The sequence below is a fragment of the Falco rusticolus genome, chromosome 3 (assembly GCF_015220075.1).
Source record: "Falco rusticolus isolate bFalRus1 chromosome 3, bFalRus1.pri, whole genome shotgun sequence".
Classification (NCBI taxonomy): domain Eukaryota; kingdom Metazoa; phylum Chordata; class Aves; order Falconiformes; family Falconidae; genus Falco; species Falco rusticolus.
The window spans coordinates 101,710,632-101,730,709 of record NC_051189.1 but is presented as its reverse complement, the minus strand read 5'-3'; the positions used below and the strand labels follow the sequence as shown (position 1 = coordinate 101,730,709).

At 42.5% G+C, this 20,078-nt stretch overlaps 1 protein-coding gene and 1 long non-coding RNA gene across 3 annotated transcripts in view; both read right to left on the bottom strand.

Annotated features, from left to right (window-relative positions):
- The window catches only part of ATP9B (ATPase phospholipid transporting 9B (putative)), a 167,799-nt gene extending 159,196 nt beyond the window's left edge, over nt 1-8,603 (bottom strand). The window contains exon 1 of one of the 2 annotated variants that reach the window (XM_037378763.1): nt 8,450-8,603. In XM_037378763.1, the coding sequence (XP_037234660.1) occupies nt 8,450-8,544 (95 nt within the window). In that variant the 5' untranslated portion in view covers nt 8,545-8,603. The remainder of the gene's footprint in view (nt 1-8,449) is intronic. The other variant, XM_037378764.1, reaches the window with a different exon arrangement.
- On the bottom strand, nt 284-8,427 carry LOC119144019. Its single transcript, XR_005102928.1, has 2 exons — nt 7,951-8,427; nt 284-6,817 (listed from the first exon to the last, which is right to left on the bottom strand). It is a non-coding gene; the product is annotated as an uncharacterized LOC119144019 (long non-coding RNA).
- Nucleotides 8,604-20,078: the final 11,475 nt, after the last annotated feature.

Below are 20,078 nucleotides of genomic sequence, written 5' to 3'. Positions count from 1 at the left end.
AAGCAGCACAAACTACCCAGCCATACCCTTGCTCTACCTGCAGCTATTCCTCCAAGCGTTAACCTAGGCAAACACCTTCCCAGCCTGGAGGTAAAGAAGGAGACTGCCAAATAGTAAAGGTGCAGTAGGAGGAATAATGAAGAAAGGGACAGGCATATTTATATATTAAAGGACAAACCACTAAAGCAGCCACTGCTGTAGGCTGCCTGTCTGTGCCTGTAGGCCGCTGTCACTGTTCAGATCCTGTCCTGTGTCAAAGAAGAAAATCCCAGGAAACTGCACAGCAGCAGGAAAAATTTTATTAAATGTACATTCATCCATAACCATGCTTATAAGTATACAACATTTTCATATAACTGTTCCTCTTACTCAAATATCCAGTGTCTCCATAAAACAGATTGCTTTGCTAGAAGCTACCTCAGAAAAATCAAATTACAAATACTTATTTCTTTCAAATATTCTTCTGCATTTCTAAAGATTGGCAGTTACCTTTCCCCCCTCTAATTTCAAACACCTCTATGCTTTCACAGGAGTAAACTGAATTAAACTACACAGCAAATTGTTCCTAGATTACAAAAGAAGGGGAAAATGGAAATTTCTCCTACAGGTAAGCACATGAAATTTAAAGGATTTCCTTTAAACTCTTCCTCCAAAACACAGAAAAGCTATTCCAGAAGTTTTTAGAATTCATTAGAGCTTGCCATTGTTTGTCATTATTTAGCTCTAGTTGTGCCTCTAATGCAAGAGCACCCCCTAATCAGCATTACTTGGGAAGTCTCTGAATCCAAATCCCATCCTAAAAAACAAATATATATATACAATCACACAAAATAATCCTATTACAAATTTATATCCATTTATATCCAGTTTCAATAGTTAGGTTTGCTTTTGTGTTCTTGCATACCAGGGTCTCTGAAAACCTATCATAGCACTCCCATCATAGTCCAATGGACAAACATGCACAACAGAACAGAAGGAAAAAATACTTCTACTGTATGGAGGCAAGCTGATGGCTGAGTATGTCACTGAGATGCATATTTACTGCAATATGGCCAAATAAATCAAGTTGCCCCAGCCTTTTACAAATGATGCTGAGAGATATTCTGAAAAACACACAAGGCAGTATTTTTGATCAACCACTACAATTAAAAAAAAAAGGGGGGGGGGGGGGAAAAAAGGTGGTATCTTCTGCCATGCAGAACTAAGGGAAAACTCTTTACATCCATTGAGATAAAGGTCTAAAAGCAGACTACACGGTTATTACCAAGGCAGCCCCCTTTCATCAACAGCTTATCAAAGTTGCTTAAATCACAGATACTACAGGTTCTACCAGAACTTCCATAAAGCAAACATTCTGAAAGCTGTTTGCCTTCTCTCTCTCCTACCTCACACTTTCTTACCAGATGTACAGATGAAGCAAGTTCAGAAGATCTGCATAATGAAGTAATGGAGCCTTCATGAAAAAAGGCACCCTTCCTTAGTCACCTTTGCTCACCTTACAAAGCAATATGCATATCCTAAGGTAAGGTATGCATATCCTAATATAAGGTACCCATGACAAGATGAGTCTCTGTTTTTAACAAATACATACCAGAAATACCTAAACACACAGCAGGACCTGAGGAAACATCATCTACATTCAACAGAACCCTATTTTTAATTAGTAGGATACGTCATTGATCACAACAACAGGGCCATTTCATCACTGTCACAGAGTATTGTTATTGACATTGTAGCCCAATCAATGGTTTTCTCTCCCTGTTCTTAGCAATCCAAATGCCTGCCCAAGCAATGCCGCAAATCACTGTATTTAGATACTACAAACCAGAAAGGCAGGCAAAACCAACAGCTTAAACATGAACCACCTTAGAAATATATTTACAAAGTTTATTCTGCTGTACACAAATACACACATGTGCTCACTGCAAGACAGTATCACCGGCAATAACAATTCAAAGTTCTCAAACATGTTTTGCCTCATCATGCTAAAGATTAGGGCTGTCTATAAACCTATCTTGGTGTGAGAAAAAACACAGAAATCATGTGAGAAAAAAATACAGAAAATAAACATAGGGACTTTTTTTTTCCAAATACACAGTTCTAAACAATGTCAAGTCAAAGAACTGCAATTAATTACTAAAATCACTTAAAAGCTCTTATATCATAAAAATTTATGTATGCAGACAAAAGTATTACAAACTACTTCTCAGGTATGACACCAATGACAGTGTTATTGTATGCAAAAATATTTTGCAGTTGCTATTGTGAGCAGCTCTATATGCATGTACTGTGCTTACCTGCATCATTAAATCAAAGATTGCTCTGAAAAATAAAAGCCACAGAAACTAAAATAACAATGCCAACACACACTGCATAAAAGCTCTGAAAAACATTAACACACAGCAAGGTCATTTTTCAAAAGTTATATATCAAACTGCTTTAACCCAGGCAAAAATCTCAGAATCTACACGTCTCCTAAATCAGGTTCTCGTCCCAACAAGCAGTATTAACCTATGAATAAAGCCTTCAGCAAACAAAGCAACACCCAATCCAGGGACACGAACACGTGAACAACGGGCACAGAACATACACTGAGAAGGTACAAAAAAAATTGCACAGCTAATTTCTTTTTCTAAAAACTAGTGGTACTTAACTTGAGAGAATTTTTAAAGCCCTGTCCCAACCACTGTTATACAAATATAACACCCCAAGTACAAAGGTGCCATGCAAACAACCCTGTTGGAAGAATGTGAATTAAGAGATGGCATCTCAGATTCAGCCTAAAAATTACTCAGTGATACAGTTCCAAACAGCAGTGAATCTCTGTCCAAAACCACAATTCAGGAAAGGCTAATGACAAAGGATGGTAAATCCTGCAAAACAGTGACTTTTTTTTTTATTGCAAAGAAGTTTTTGCTTTACAAGAGACAAACACTTTGAATCTCAGGTGAAGTCAGTAAAAATCAGGGGGGCAACAGTCCTGTAAAAAGAACAAAAGGACATACATGATTGATCTACTTTGCAAGAATGGCATTAACAGCACAGACAATTGTCCTAACTACAGTTTCTACAGATTTCTTTGCACCACATTTGATCCATTCCTTCTTATGCTGAAACAAAAGATAAGAGATGTATTTGAATGAACACTTCAACAGATCAGCATAACATATAGCTGTGCATTTTAACATGTTCTGACTTCCAATACACTTCAACATCTATAAATCAGTAGCTGTAACATAAAACATCAGGAATACCACTTCTGGTCGTTCAGAGTTCATGACATATCTAGGAAGGTATCAGCTGAACCTGTAAAATTTGCAATTTTTGGTATCACAGAAATGACCTATACATCTCACTTTGATTTGCTACCTCCAGCAAAGAAAATTTCTGTCCTACAGGGAAGTGGATTAGACTAATCTGTAATAGTGTGTCCACTTAGCTGCTAGTTCTGTATGCGTGTCAGAGAGGAAAAAACCTCCCAAGCCACAGGGGCTCTGATTTCAAGCATCACAAAACCCAGGATGATGTTATAAGCTTCCTCCATGAGCAAGTGCAAGTGTTGCCAGTACACATGCAGCCTGCTAACATGCAGTACCCATGCCCGCACACTCCCACAGTTGCTTACTTACAGTATTAACTATGCTATTTCTACAAAAAAAGTAACAAGCATTTACAGTTTATGTTTCTGGACTAAACAACCTATTGCTTCTGGTCAAACAACATGTTTGAAGAAGTTACTGTCACTTTGCAACAGCAGTTTTAAAACACAGATGTTCAAAAAGTAAATTCAGTCCCATCTTCAGAATGCTTTATCACAGAAGCTATGTTAAAGTTAAAATTCATGTCAATATTGTCAATCCTTCAGACTCATCTGTCAGTTTCAAACTCATTTTCACAATGAAATCTGTAGAGCCATTCAATTAACAGGTACATGGGGGAGAAGAGCAGATCAAAATGAAACCTGTAAAACTCTGCCCAAATATTGTAGGAACGTATGCGCTAAACATTCAGATGTACCTAGGGAAAAAGATGCAACATTTTATAAAAGCCACAAGAAATAACAAGTATCACTGCATACAACCCATGCAACAGGTAAAGTCTACTGACACACATCAACATTCATGTTTTTTGAACATATATGGACATTTTGCAAGGCTTTCCAGACCCACAGTTACAGCAAAATGAGTTATAAGCTTTCCATAAACACCACTCTACAAGAGATGTTAGGTCCTGTTAGCTCTGACTGTTACATGTTCTCAACAAATAACATTCATTTATTTGGGGAAGTTTTTATTCTTAATTATTACTCTTAAAATATCAAAACCTGGTACATAATTTACCACTGGAATATGAACAATAACATCTGAACTATGGAAGTCACACTGTAGTTCAGAACTGGAACACATGCTTCTAAAACTGAAACTGGGCACCAGGTATAAAAGCATTTTAACAAAATTCACTTCAGACAACATCAGAAATTAAAGAAATCACAGAATTCCTGTACACACATCTCGTATTATCTGCTGACACTTGTATGTGTCTATTTTTTGGTGGTTCACTGTGAAATCTAGCCAAAAACCTTCAGAAATCATAACCAGGACTACAAGATTGCCGGTAACAGCTTTCATTTAAACGAAAAGCATTGGAACAGTAATACTACATCAAATCATCTTACTTTCTGTGCAATACGAAAATTTGTTTGACATTTGTAAGTACCAGGGAAGCATAGGAATTCTCAGCGAACTCTGAGTTTTGCAGACTTGCTCTCCATTTTGCTGGAACAGGCTATTTTTTTCTATTATGTATATTCCACGTGAAACAAACTAGAGTCCACCAGCTGTTAAGCAACAAGTACCCTGTGTTTACCTGAACAAAGGATACATTAACTTATTATCTTGTTCCTCTTCCCTTCTCATGTAATTTTCTTTTTCACTAATAAAAGAAAAAGAATTCAAAAAACAAATAGTATATCTAGTCCCCCTAAAACTGAGTTGCTCATCAGCGAGCAAACCACTAGGACAAGCAATAGCAGCAGATCTGTTGTGGATCTGTTCCACAACCTGCCCTACCACAACTGCCTACTGTATCTAGTGCGGCCATTCCCAAGTACACTACCGTGACCCATACTATGAATAATCAGGCTGGAGGATTCCTTCCAGTAAGTGTTTCTCATGACATCGCCTTTGTGAATAGCTGGGAGTGCAACTGAACTTATGTAATATTGGACACAGCTAGCAAGACCTGGTTTTTTTGTACCAGCTCAAGAGTCCCAACACCTCACCCCTTAGCCCTATTAGGCCAAATGCGAGCATACCCTGACAGCAGCCAAGTGCAGGACACCTCAACAAATCAGGTATTTTGCTTATAGATACATGAGGGTTGACTACTCTTTAACCCCTTATCAGCTTCAGTGTTCCACCAGGCTCCTTGCTTTTCTTCATCGACCTCACAGGACACCACAGACACAGCAGCTGACTTTCTCCCTGCTTTAGCAGATGATTACTCAGGGGCTGATGATGGCAAATGCAAGTCTAACATAGGAGAACAAGTGTGTTAATTCTCACTGCACGTTTCAGATTATTCTGAACATTCTCTGGTCCCCTTTTACCTTCACAGTGTAAACAAAAAGCAGCAGCTATTTTTCCTGTAGATAGCAGATCCTTCGTGCTGAAGGACAAAGTGCTGAAACAAGTGCTAAATCAATTGCCTCCTTTTCCCCAAGCTTTCTACAACTATTCAAGTTGAATATATTAAACAATACCAAGTCTTTTTTAAGTATTTGAAGATGAACAACCTTTTACTTCAAGATAGATTTCCTGAATTTCTAACAGTAGCACACAAACAGCTCTCTGTCCAGCTGAGGTAGGGGAAGATGGCAGAAGACAAAAAAACTGAACTCCTACTGCATAAGTAATAAGTTGCCCTTAAACATCAGAAATAAAAGCAGAACAGGATATATGTGTTCATTGAACCACAGGTAACATTTAATATGTATTTTTAATTTTTTTTAAACAGGCCTTAAAATACACAAAGTGAATATATATAAAATACATTAATCTTGTCATGTTTATATATGAAGTACATCCAGGGACATTCTTAACTGGCTATGATTTTATACAGAAGTGTACAATCTCAGGTGTATATTGTCAAAGTTTCTTTAACTGTGTGGGAAAAACATATTCCAGCTTTAAAATACACACTATCACTCTGTCAAAATAATCTCAAAAGCACATGAAGGACAATAACACATGAATGACATTGAATGAGAAAGTCTTTGTCGTCACTGCAAGCAAACTACAGCAACACTGGCAAAAGACTCCTACAGACTGCTTAGCTCAAGCAAAAGAAGTCATCCTACAAATTAGCTTTGGGGCCACTAAAGGCTAGCAACTGATGAGTTGTATTAACTGATGTTACACAGTAGCAGGGCAATCAATTTGAGTTAAAAAAATACTACCACGCTGAAGTAAAGGATCTGTGTACAAGACTTCCAGAAGACACTAAGTTCTTCACTGAAGAAATAAATCACAGCGAGTCAAAGACTCGAGGGCCCAGAAATCACAGTACCGGATTAAACCTGAAATACCAACTCTATTATATTTTAATGGGAATTTGTTTCTAGACATCTTCAGAAGTATGAATTATAGTGTTCTAGGCAAAATCCACATATACCACATACATATAAATATATGCACATGTTAACTTTCTGCATATCAGAGACCTCAGTGACTTCACTTCAACACTCTTATAAGTATCTGCAACATCAGGACCTTTGCTGCAGTTTCCACAGGAATGCAAGGCTTCTTCAAAGTCTGTGCTGAAGATAAAGATTAGAAAAGCAAGATGAATCATTCATAAAGACATAGGAGCTGTAGTTCAATTTCAAGCTTAGAGTCATAAGATTTACGAGTTTACTTCAACTATCTGCACTGCTGTATTTCCTCTTTGACTCCACACAAGACACCTGTGGTACAATCTACACCAGCATTCCCATGCTTTTGTTACAGGTCCATAGGACACCACCCAAAGCACACAACAGATGCTCTCACAAATCCAAGGCATGGTATTCTTGAAGAAAAATGACCAACCTACTCACCTTAAGAACAACAAAGAATTAAAAGTGAGTGAAAAGGTTGGTATTTGTACCTGGGTACCTACCCGATTTATGAACTTAACTTGTCATATCTACAGCATTTTTCAAATCACCAAAACACTCCTGGGTAACCTACAATAGAACTACCTGATAGCTCCCATGGTCTGGACTAAGTTTTTGCCCACATAATCCTCCCCTTTCGCTTCTTCTCCAAGGCACAATATCTACTGAGTACCTTACAGATTCCAGCAAGAGCTTCCCCTGCTTCAATTCGCTGAGGAACAGGGATGGCAACAACACTGCCCCACCTCAAAACAGAGAGCAGATCTACCACAAATTGCCAGACGTTCCAATATTAGCAAGATTGGGAAAATAACTACTACGGCAGACTGCCCCACAAGCTCCTGAATATTCATAAAACAAAAAATACTGTTAACTACTTCAATAATCAAGACAACATAATTTAGGCCCAACTTATTTCGCATTATTTAAAACTAACTTTTCTGTTAGTTACTCCATTTGGACAAAGAAATAAACATGCTATTCATGATGAAACGAATTTATTACTGTATTTGAGTAAGAAGAACAGCATCAACTATTCTGGTTTTAGTAAGTCAATTTACTTCAGATCCTACAACTGCTCCCTCCAGTCCTTGTGTCCACAACCAGAGTTGTACAAAAACCAAGAAGAGAGGAAAAAACCTTCAAACAGCTAAATACAATCACATCCCGCACTGTGGGAGTCCTGTCGGATGGCCATACCAAAGTATTTCCTTGCTTACAACAGCACACCTAGAAATAACAGGAAGCAAAGAAGCGTTTGATCTTTCCCCGAGAACTTCAGTTTGATGGCAGACCTTCTGGCCGGCCTCTCCGAGCCGCTTCTCCCCCAACACGGCACATCTCCAGCGACGGAATCACGGCGACTCCGACACCCGCGCTCCCTGCTCCCGCAGCACCTGCCTCGCAGCCCGTTTCACTAACGACGCCCGGGGAACCCCCACGGCGGCCACTCCGCCGGGATGCGCACCACCGGCGGGGCCAGGCCGCCCTGCGGGAGCGGGGCCGCGGCAGGGCCCGGGGCGCCCAGCGCACCCTCCGCCGGGCCCTGCAGCACCGCCCGCCCCGGCCCCGCCGCCGCCCCGCGGAAGAGGGACGCGCTGCCCTGCGCGGCCTGGGGGAGGCGGCCCGCCAGCGCCACGGGCTGCGCCGGCCTCCTGCGCGGCCTACGGGGGGGCCGCCGCCCCTTCCCGCCCTCCCCGCGCTGCGAGCGGGCGGTCCCGGAGCCCCGCGGGGCACTCACGGCCCCACCGGCAGTGAGAGGTGCGGGGACGGGGGGAAGGAGGCAGCCCGTACCTGTTGTGCCTCTGCGCCGTGACGGCGCTGGTGTAATAGGCCTCTCTGCGCTGGGCGCTGCGCGGCACGGGGTGCAGCGGGATGTGGTCCGCCATCTTGGGGGCGCCCCCCCCGCCCCGCCACCGCCGCCCGCGCGCTGCGGCCGCGGCCCGACGTCACGCCGGCCGCCTGCTGACGCCAGCAGGCAGGAAGCGCCGCGGGGCGGGGCCTCGCCGCACGCAGCGGGGCGGGGCCGCGGGGAGGGGCGGGGCCATAGCGTGCGGCCGGGCGGGGGCGGTTGGTCGCGGCTGGTGACGGCTTGCAGCGGTTGATGCCGGTTGGTGGCAGTTTGCGGAGGCTGGTGGCACTTGGTGGTGGCTGGCAGCGGCTGATGCCGGTTGGTGGTAGTTGGCGGTGGTTGGTGGCGCTTGATGGTGGTTGGCAGTAGTCTGCAGTGGTTGGCAGCGGCTGGTGGCAGGTGGCAGTGGTTGGTGGTGGTTGGCAGTGGTTGGCTGTGGTTGACGGTGGTTGGTGGCAGTTGGCAGTGATTGGCAGTGGTTGGTGCTGGCTGGCAGCGGTTGGTGGTGGTTTGCGGCAGTTGGTGGTGATTGGCGGTGGTTCATGGCGGTTGGTGGTGGTTTGTGGTGGCTGGTGCTGTTTTGCAGTAGTTGGTGGTGACTGATGGCAGCTGGGGTGCTCCCAGGGTAGCTTGCCAAAGACAAATTTCTAAGCAGTATTTTGACTTTAAGCGTGTCACCGGGTTCCAGCACTCACCAACCGACACGGGGCACTGGCAGCTGAACCAGGCAAGCAGGAATGACGGTTACGCAAGAGGCACAAGACTCGTATGGGAATAAAAGGGAACAATCCTGCTGCTGGGCATGCGGCAAGGCTTTGCTGGCAATCTGAAAGGTCACATTCAGAAATGCCATAAGGGAGAAGGGATTTATTTAGTTTTTTAACTGTGATAAACATTATAAAGTTGATTGTAGTACATCAATAAAATAATGTAAATTTAATTTAGGTTGGAAGGGATGTCCAGATGTCATCTAGATCAAGCCCTTGGTCCAAGACACCAGGTTTGGTAGCAGGTTGTTCAGGACCATGTGCAGTGGAGCATCGGAACACCTCTAAGGACAGCACAGTGTTTCCACAACTTCTCTGGGCTACCTGTTGCAGTGTTTTATCTTGTGATAAGCAAATTACTAATACGTAATCAGAATTTCCCGTATTCCAACTTGTTGCTGTTGCTTCTCATCTGATAACTGTGCACCTCAGAAGAGTCTATCTAGCTCCATCTCCTCTGTATCGTCCCATTACATGGTTCCATTCAGCCCCACAGCCTCCCGTCAGCCTTTTGCACCCCAAGCTGACAGGCTGAGCTCTCCGCCGCTCTTTAGCCATCGTGTCCTCCAGCCCCCTGACCATCTGGGTCACCCTTGCATGGACTCACTCCAGAATGACAGTGTCCCTTGGCAATGAGAGGGCCAAAACTGGCTGTGGTATTCCAGGTACAGTCTTACAAGGCCAGGTGGAGGGGAAGGACCACTCCCCTCCCTGTCCCTGCTGGTCACCGCTGCGTGGGGTGTGGGGCTGGCTGTGCCGGGCACGGTGCCGCCATGGCAGGCTGCGGTACTGCCCTGCTGCCTCCGCCGGCTCTGCAGCCTAGGCTTGGCTCCGGGCTGGGGTAACCAAACAACCCTGAGAACGTTCAGCAGAAGAGCTGTGCCAGTCCTGGGTGCTTTCATCACCCTCGTTATTACAAGTCTGCACATCTCACAACTTTTAAAGCCTCAACAGCTCTGTATGCAGAATCCTCACGTGGCTAAAGAGGTTGCTGCAGATCACCGAGGCCAAGAGAATGAAAGTGATTTCTTCGGGTTTACTATTTGATTCAAGCCTGTGGCAGAGCAGTTTTTGAACAGCACAAGAATCAATTTACAAGTTAGCAGCCTAAGACCAATCTTTTTGTCTCTGCAGAACTTTGGTTCTGGTTATTTGGTTAAATTTCTAGTTATTTACCAGATTTGTTATTTGGTCTGTAACTATTTCTGTTAGTCAGTGACATGTACACATTTGTAAATTTCGTATGTATAGACAAATACATGATCTAGCATATATAATAAAAGGTTTATTATTGGGAGACTTGCAAATGCCCCAGCATGAGGCAATCATTAGGAACCATAAATACCTTTAGAGTCTTGATTTCATACTGAGTCTCATGTAGTCTGTAAATCATTTTATTTATGACTACTTTAAGTTTTTAAAAGAGAAATACTTCACTATTACCTGTGTGCAGAGAGGCTTCGAACCAGAAAGCTGCCTAAGAAGAGGAAAATGACAGTTGCTTAATAAGTCGATGGCCAAGAGAATGACAAAGTGGAATTTTTATCATTTTAAATGCATGCAGTTTCCTTACTGCAAATACATGTTTAGAACTTGCAGTTAAGACTGTTGCTGGAAATTTGTCATGAATTCAGCTGCTTGATCACTCTAATTGCCTTTTTGCATCAGTATCTTCATAAAATGGTAAAAGCTCTTCAGGATGGGACTTTGATTGTGTGGCATCTATCATCGCTGAGTTCTTCTGCCTCTAGATTATCATGTAATCATGTTTTAGGTTTTGTAAAGAAAATTCTTAAAATTTATGTAAAATATTTTTAAATGTAAAATTGGGACTTCAGCATACAATACTTAGGGACTCTTCAAGATTCCTGTAGCAAACATGCCCACATTTTGAAAATAATATTCCCTTTCTCTTTAGAAATGCTGAAAAGTCACAGAATAAACTTGCTTTTGATCCAGATTTTGTTAGTCAGGCAACCCAGGCAGGTGTTGGTTTTATGTATGAAAAAAGCTTTTCATTTCAAGAAAGAAACATTTTTGCATTCAATATTAAGCACAGGCTAAATAACATTTATCACTTAAATATCATGATAACATACATTTATGATAATAAGTAAATTTAACACCATTCTGAAATAAACGTTCTGTATCATCCTTTCCGTGTTTCTTTTCCGCATCTTTTTGCATTTCTAACAAGTGGCAGAGATCAGAACCTATGATTTATGGGTCTCGTGAACTCAGTGTAACCAGGAATGAGCTGGCGTGGAAACTGTTTTGCATTTGTTGCATGTACCCACTACAGGTGCAGAACCTGTGTGTAGCTAGTTCTGCCTGACGTCCCCAGGGGGCATTTTACAATAATTTATACTTTCACTACCATTCTACTTCTGCTGTAAATGTTCAAGGTTGAGTGCTCCCTCCCTCCTGATCCTGCTTGTGCACCAGTCTGGCTAGGGTAAGGGCAAGAGATGAAAGACAGTTTGAAGCTAATTCATTCCTCACTCTCCTTCTTGGAGCTAAATTATAAACCCAGTTATACAGGACTAAATCTGTGGAAGTGGTACTAAAATCAGCTGAATATATACCAAAAGAAATGAGTTTCAGTAAGCTTCACATAATGTTACGTGATACAAAATTTACGTTGCTTTTATACTAGGTATTTTCTCACCCCATCCTTCAAACTGCTTGCATTTCCATTTAATTGGGGAACTTTTTTCATTGGTGATGAACCAGCTCTCAGTATCTGTCTTCAAATTTTGAGCAAATTGCATATCAGTCCAAGACACCTCGAGGCTTAAAACCCCTCCAAACCTCTGGCAAAACCTGAGCACAACAACATAGAAATAATCCTGTTGTCTTTATATGAAGAGCTGAAGGCAGCAAGGAAGACTAAACCAAATAAATTCTTACACTGTCAAAGTAAGGGAGCAGAACAAACACAAAACGGAGGGAGCTACAGTTACCACTTCTAATAATACTAATTGCAGTGCCTTCATATCTTCATATCAACAAATCAAAATGTTGTCTTGCTATGGGAAGGAACAAAATTGGAGATGCTGTTTTCCCTGAGAGAGGGTCCTTGTTTTAAAAGATTACTTCAGGCAATGAAGCCACAGGCAATTCAGTTATACTGAATTATATATATATATATATATATGTATATATATGTATGTATATATATATATACACACACACACATATATATATAAATCAATGAGTTCAAAAACACCCACAAGAAGTAAAAATAATAATATAAAATATTACCATACTATAAAAACAAACTGGAATGCAATAGGTACTGGAAACAAAACACTACTTACATATTAAAAAAATTACTGTTGTCTACATAACTGCAAGAAGAAAAATTCTGTTTCTACACATTTTATTTTTAATATTCACAGCATTCGGTGTTTGTCAATTAATTGTGCGCCCAGCTGTTACATTTCTTTCAGACGTTCCTTCAAGGTCTTCTCTTTGGTAAATGTCAACTCTCTGCATCTCTGCAGGATTTACGGACTGCTGAATCCCTGCTCCTCCTCCGCAGTCCACTGCACTGTGGGTCCCACAGCACAGGCTGCACACCGGCCATGTGCCACCCTCACCCGGATTCCAGCCTGTCTCCCTTCCAGAATAAAATACCAGAAATATCTTCCCCAGTTCAATCAGCAAAATTATGTGTATGTTGTAGTTTGGATTGTGTTGGAGTTATACCTTCTAGCCAATAACAGCTCTGGCTGAAAAGGCATTTTCACCAATTCACTTGGCAACAGATGAGGCAAAAAAATCCAGGCAAATCTTAGAGTACTTACATCAAATTGGTTTGGAAACAAAGGTACACTTTGGTGACTTCTGATACAAATATCAGTCATGCCTTCATTTAAGCTATCCTTTTTTGATTGTGGATAAACAAAAGGAGAAAATTAAAAACACAATGCTCTTTATTTTACTGAGCTTCAGAATGACCCTTCAGAGAAAACCTTCTAGTAATTGTTCACAGCATTTCTTCAGTCATGTTAACCTCTAAAGTTAAAAATTGCTTAAACATACATTTAAAAATCCCATGCCTTTTAATTTTTAGTTAGCTTCTGAAATACTATTTCTCATCCTCTTAATGTATCTATTAATGTAAAGTCAATGCAAGATTTTTATTGTTAATTGGAGAAAAAAAGCCTGTGGACTCAAAACTTTTGAGATTGCTTACCAACTTCTGGTCTTCTTTTAAAACTAGAGAGTAGCCAATAAAATATTTCTATGATCTGTGGTGAAAAATGAACAGCAAAGCACAGCAGCACTTTGAGAGGATGTGATTTTTTTCAGTGTCCTCAGTGGGTCTATTTATCAAATTCCATGCTGCTGATCTTTCAAATAAATAAATACAGCTGGTGTAACTACTCCTTCAAATGGAAAGAAAATGTACCCATGATTTAATTACAAATTTTGTGTTGTTTCAGCACTTTGGAAAAGGTCATGGAAGGACAAACAGGGCCCAAGTGTAAACGTGAGTACCTGGTTGTGGTTGCTGGTGTCGGGCTCACTGGATCTGGTTTCCTTTTGCAGTTGCTGTTACAATAGTGACCAAAAGCTTCAAGTGGGATTAGGGGGTCTTTGTTTGGAGAGCTATACAGAAGCAAATGAAGAATAAAGTTCCCAGATGATAAGTGACAAAATACTTAGTGTCTTGTATAGCATATCCTTCAAAAGTCAGAAATTACTTAAAATCTCCTCTTTCTCTGCTATCTCTTTATGTCTGCCCCAGCCATCAGCTCAGGCTCATAGCAAAAAGGTTTCTGATTTCCCTAGACCTGCCTCTGAAACCCGTTTGCTCTCAGTCCTTTTAGCCGGTCAGATCTGGCACCTGTTAACACCTAGACGTCATCTCTTTGTATACTGGTTTCACCCCAGCCAGCAGTTTGAATCTTACCGATTTTCCCTGTATAGCATCTCTTATCCATAGAGGAAACACAATTTTACACATTCTTAGCCTCATGACTGGTTACCACACCCTTTTTCTGGTACTGGGATCAGATCAACTCAGAATGAGCTGAAGAGATCATTTTCCCAGCTCATCACTTTCCATGTCATGTTTCTCTCTGTCCTCCCTCAAGCTTCTTCCCCACTGTTGCATCAAACAGCAATCTTTCCCTGCTCAACTCGTTATTTCTCACTGAGAGATTGCTTCCCATCACTAACCAGCAGGTCACTCCCGTGGCTTTTGTCTGCTTGTGTAATTTGCAAAAATTTTCTCCCATTCCTCAGGGAATTCCCCATAAATGGAAAAAAATGGTCTCACTGCTCTTTTTCAGAACTAGGAAGGGTCAGCTTCCTTCCATAATGCAAAATGAGACCAGGGCTGCCCTCAGCAATACTGGATGAAGAACATCAGCTGTGGTCTGCAGGCAAAATAGCAGGATGAAGGCTGAGCAGGCTGCCAACACAAGTTACCTGCAGCTTGCAATGTTCTCATCTCGGTTTGACTTACCTAAATCTGGAAGAACTGGCACCCAAACACAGTATTTGTGGAAGATGTTTCTTGTGAAGAGCCTTAAGACTGGGCAGGAATATGTACTTCATATAGCAGACAAAATAGGTTATTCAGAAAATCAGCAGTGATCATACCTATTTGTAGTGCCTTGGTTAGGAATAATACATAAGGTCTGAAATACATAGAGATCCAAGTTACCAGGATCTGATTTCTTGGACTACAGAGGCATGGAGTCATAGTCTGTGATGTTAGTGAAAATAATTATATAACCAAAATTATAGGTACAAGATGCAACAAGCCAACAGACAAAACTAGATTGAAACAAACAGCTAAGGGAAGAGAAATAAAACACATTGTGTGTTTTGTAGGCTGTGTGTACAAATGTACGGTTGATAGGACGGTCAGTTGTGGCTGGCCATTTATCCATCTTTTGGTTAAAAGGAAGATTTTTGTAACCCCAATTTGACTTTCTATGAAAGGAGTAGGAGTCCATGTCTTGTACAGATTCCAGGGAAATTTATTAAATTAATTTTTCAAGACTGCTAATACTGAAAAGAAAGAATGAAAAAGAGGGAAATGTGCAGATTGCACCTTTGAGTTGGAAGGTTGCTGGCAAGAGGAAAGCAGGGGAAGGGTCAAGGGAGAAGCTCTTCAGAAAAGTGGGAATCAGAGAATCTTTCTGCTCCCACAAATTTCCTATTCAGTAAAAAAGCAACAATCCTTTTTGTGAATTCTATCAATACCACAAGATAGACTATTTTCTCTTGAAGCTGAAGATGGACTTTAGTTTGGGGATTATATGCTTTATTCTAGCTTCTTTTTTTTTTTTTTTTCTGTCTACAAACTCCATCTAAAACAAGCAAGACATGAGTGGTCAGTTTTCATAACAGAAGTGCTTGGAAATAATTTCACAGATGCTGGTGCAGTATGGCAACACAGATTCAAATGATCTGCCCACTGGTGGATTCAGTTGCACCTGGGACTGGCTCATGCTGTCCTGCCCAGGTCATGGGGCGATCTCTTGTTTCTATGAAATTTGTGGATTATTATCCACACCACTATTAAATAATAACCTTCTAGGAAGCATGTAAAATCTCAAGTTGTATCCAGTTCGTTTTCTTGAAAGAGGCAAGTTAATTAGTATTAAAAAAAAGAGAAGGGAGGTGAGGGCTGTGCCCTGCAAATCTATGACATTTTCACAATTTCAAGGAAATAAAGGCAACTTAACTTTAAGGCCAAAGACATTTCTTCTTGAAAACACAAATTGATGTCTTACACTGAGTTTCCCTTTGTACTAGTAATGTGCAACATGGTCTCTATCAGAAGAGAAGACTGATGTCATTAGAAGATTGCCCTTTGAGGACTAGGCTGAGATGGAAGCATCACTGGCAGCAAGAAGGAACGTACCCTTGGGCTCTGGGAACAATGAACAGCGGGGGCGCGGGGTGCATCAGAGGTGGAGTTCAGGGTGGGCCTGTGGTCTCAGGCTTCATTTCAGCAACACATTCAGCAGGTGCCTCAACCCCACCAGGGTCTCTGAAATGTCAATGAAAACACTTAGTTTTCCCTCAGCGCTACCAGAGGGAATGAACTACAGAAAGAGAGAAAAATAACAGTGAGGTTCACAGGGTTCACATGGGTGATTTGAAATTCAGTTTCTCCTCAGCCATCCTGGTCAGCTCCTTGCCTCCTTGCAGCCAGGAGCCTTTGTGCTGATGGCCCCGCTCCCTCGTGGGGGACACGGCATGAAAGGGTTTTGGCAGAGCTCAGGCAGGAACGCCGCTGAGGATGGTGAGAAGCCGGGTGTGTAGCATGACCTACCTGTAACAGGACTTGTGGGAGACTGACTTTAATTCAGTTACCTTTGTTCAGTATATATATGTGTGTGTGTGTGTGTGTATAAACACGTCCGATGTGCTGTGACCAGGATTGCTGTTCCACCTATGAAGTTTGGGAAGTTTGCCTTTGCTGCATGCTGTGGCATGTACTTCAAAAAGAAGAAATCAGCTGCAGTGCCCCTGCAACACCAGCAGGATTTGTGGGGTCAGGAGGGATACGATCATTATGATTGCACAGAGTGCTGACATCTCTTATGGTTCACCTACCCGTTCAGACCACTTCACCCTCACTATTGCTCTGAGTCTGACTAGAAGTCTGGATAGGGGAATCCAGATTCTCAGTATTGGAGAACTGACTAGATGAGTCATCGTTTAACTCAAGCCAGTAACCACCACCCCGCAGCCGCTTGGTCACTCCCCCCACAGTGGGATCAGGGAGAGAGGCAGAAGAGTAGAAGTGAACAAGCCCATGGGTTGAGATAAAGACGGTGTAATAGGTAGAGCAAAAGCCGCACACACAAGCGAAGCAGCAGGAGACACCCATTCCCCGTTCCCCATTTCCCACTCCCCATTCTGCATTCCCCACTCCCCCCTCCCAGTCCCACTCCCCCGGGCGGGCAGGAGGGGCTCAGCCATGCCAGGACAGCCGGGCTCCATCATGCCTGACGGGGCCTGGGGAGGCAAACGCCATCACTCCGTATGTCCCCCCTTCCTCCTCCTTCCCCAGCTGTACATGCTGAGCATGAGGGCGCATGGCCTGGGACACCCCTCGGTCAGGGGGGGCAGCTGTCCCGGCCGTGCCCCCTCCCAGCGCCCGGTGCCCCCCAGCTGCTCGCGGTGGGGCGGGTGGGGAGCGGAGGAGCCCTTGGCTCAGTGTAAGCACCACCCAGCAATAACGAGAACATCCCTGTGTTATCAGCGCTGTTCCCAGCACAGATCAAACCACAGCCCCACAGCAGCCTCTGTGGAGAAAATTAACCTTTATCCCAGCCCAAACCAGCACACTGAGACAGGCCATCAGCTGCACAAAGCTCCCAAGGCGCAAGCCTGAGAACCAGCTCTCGGGGACGGGGTTGACTCAAGAATCTGAAGATAATGGAGTGAAAATTAGTACATACGCAGAAGCAGGTGAAGTGAATTTATATGTGCTGACAAGGTAGTATCAGTGTGACACATCTGGCTTCATTCATTCTCTGCTTTTCCCAAGTAAATCTGGGGATGGATCTGGAAGTTGTCTACAGCGGTAAAAGCACAGAACCAGAACACTAAGAAAATCTATGGGCAATCCAGTCACAAAACTCACTTTGCTTCAGTCCTAGTCTTGCATCTTGTCCAGAAAGTCATCTGACAACTTGTTCCAGGCTTATTTACTCTGCTGGAAAATATGGAGTACCCTAAGGCAGAAATCCACCACGTTGTATTGCTGATCTCTGAAGCATGAGGGCTTTCAGAATGGCAGACAACACATTTTTGGGGTGACATCCATACAAATTGAGAGCAGTTCCAACACTTGAACACCGTTCTCCAAGTCACATCATTAACAAAGTGTGTCGGGCCCAAGCACACTTCTGAAAGCCAGTGGATAAAGCGCCAGTTTCTCCTGTGTTTCAGAAAGTCTGTGTCCCATCACAGAATGAAGAGCCTGAGGTTTCTTCCCTTGCTGCAGGGTAGACTTGGGGAACCCCCCATGGTGCAGAGAGCAGGTTTACAGAGAAATGGAAGCTTTGAGGTTAGGACCTATCAAGTTACAGCATGGTCATTCTGAATGTTTTCTTTCACTCTTTCTGCTTATGAGATGGAGTTACAAAGAGGAGAGAGAAAAAAATCTGGTCAAAATGTGATCTTTTGTGCAGCTAGCAAATCCCGAGCTCTGGTACACACCAAGAAAATACCTTTCACAGCCTAGCCCATTCCTAGCACATTGTAGGTACTGGTGCTTTCAGAAAGAAAAGATGCTCTTTTATTCCAAAGTCAAAATTTCACCTGTGTTTGCATTCAGGAGATGTATAGCTGAGATGCAAGAACCATGAATAAAACTTCTTTTTTTTGTGTTTTATCTACATGTTGTATATCTACACATGATAGCTAAGAAACTTAGCTAGCTAAAATGACCATTTATTTCTAGTATTACAAGTTGTAAACGTTCAGCTCCAACTTGATGAAATGAGAAGGTCTTCATCAAATGCTTTCTAATGAATAGGTCTTCCATTTATAACTGCCTCTCCCATGTCAAACCCACCAGGAGAGAAAAAACAGCAATTATTTATAATAACTTTATTGGGTATAATTTCCATCTGTCTTTGAAAGCTCCACCTGCTGTTTTCAGGCTGTGCATGTTAAACAGAAGTGCTTACACTTGACCTTGCTCTTGATCCACTCTTTGTGCGCAGCAGTGCCTTTCTTCTTCTGAAAGATAGGTACAATTTGTGTCCACATAAATTATACTGTACTTGCTATTAACATTCTTTTATCTGGTAAGTCACTTACACTGATTATGTTGAAGACAGTTCTATGAGCTGTTGATAACACAGGTCTATGATTTGGATGCAATATGCCATTCTTGATTTAGGAGAAGACTGAAAGGAGATGACAGTTTGCTGTAACGCAGGCAGAAATCAGGTACTGGCCATGTGCGGTCAGGAAAGGTTCCTTGGCTGCAGCTGCAGCAGGCAGCACGTGCAGCCTTGCGTCCTGGCTAAACCCCAGCTTCAGTAAGTGTTCTAATCTCCCTACCTTTCCAAGTGGGTGATTATGGTATTTTCATTTATTTCGTGCTTCAGATTCATGGAGCACATAGCATAGATAACCTCCATCCTATAGTGCGCTGAAGAAGCAATGAACAGGAAAATTTATCCAAACTTTCTTCCCTTAACAAATAGCTGGGACTGAGATAACACTCATGTGATTTACCTGGTCCAGTCAGCCACAAGACTCGAAATGCTACACTGCTGATTGACCGAAAGGTAGGGAGTCTGGAAATTGTGATCTGGAGTAAGTTGCTGTACATTCCGGGTAAATGGGGCCCCTTAGTAGGTCAGAATCCTGAAGGGCTGCACCTGCTCGCAGAAGGGAGAGAATACAAGAGGGATCCAGCCTCCCATTCATGCAGTCCTGACTCTTAACAAGAAGTTCCACCCACCTGACGATTTGGCATTGAATAAATCTCACAGCACACTTATGATGGTGGTATCACATCTCTTTTTCATATAAGGACCCAAAGAAAAGTATGGATAACAAGAATATGTAGTAAATAAATGGCAAAAAGTAGGACGAACCTAAACATATTGGGTAAATTGCTGTGCCTTCTTGTCTGTTTCTGCACAGCACTGAAGGTTCTTAGCACGCTTACAGATTCCAGAAAAGAAGTGAAGGATGTTGCTCTTGCAAAGTCTGCCTCCTCTGTGCACCCATCACTGGAAGCGCCTCCTGCCTCTCATTCAGTCAGAGATTACAGTTTCTCCCTGTCACTAAGGAAAGCCTTTAA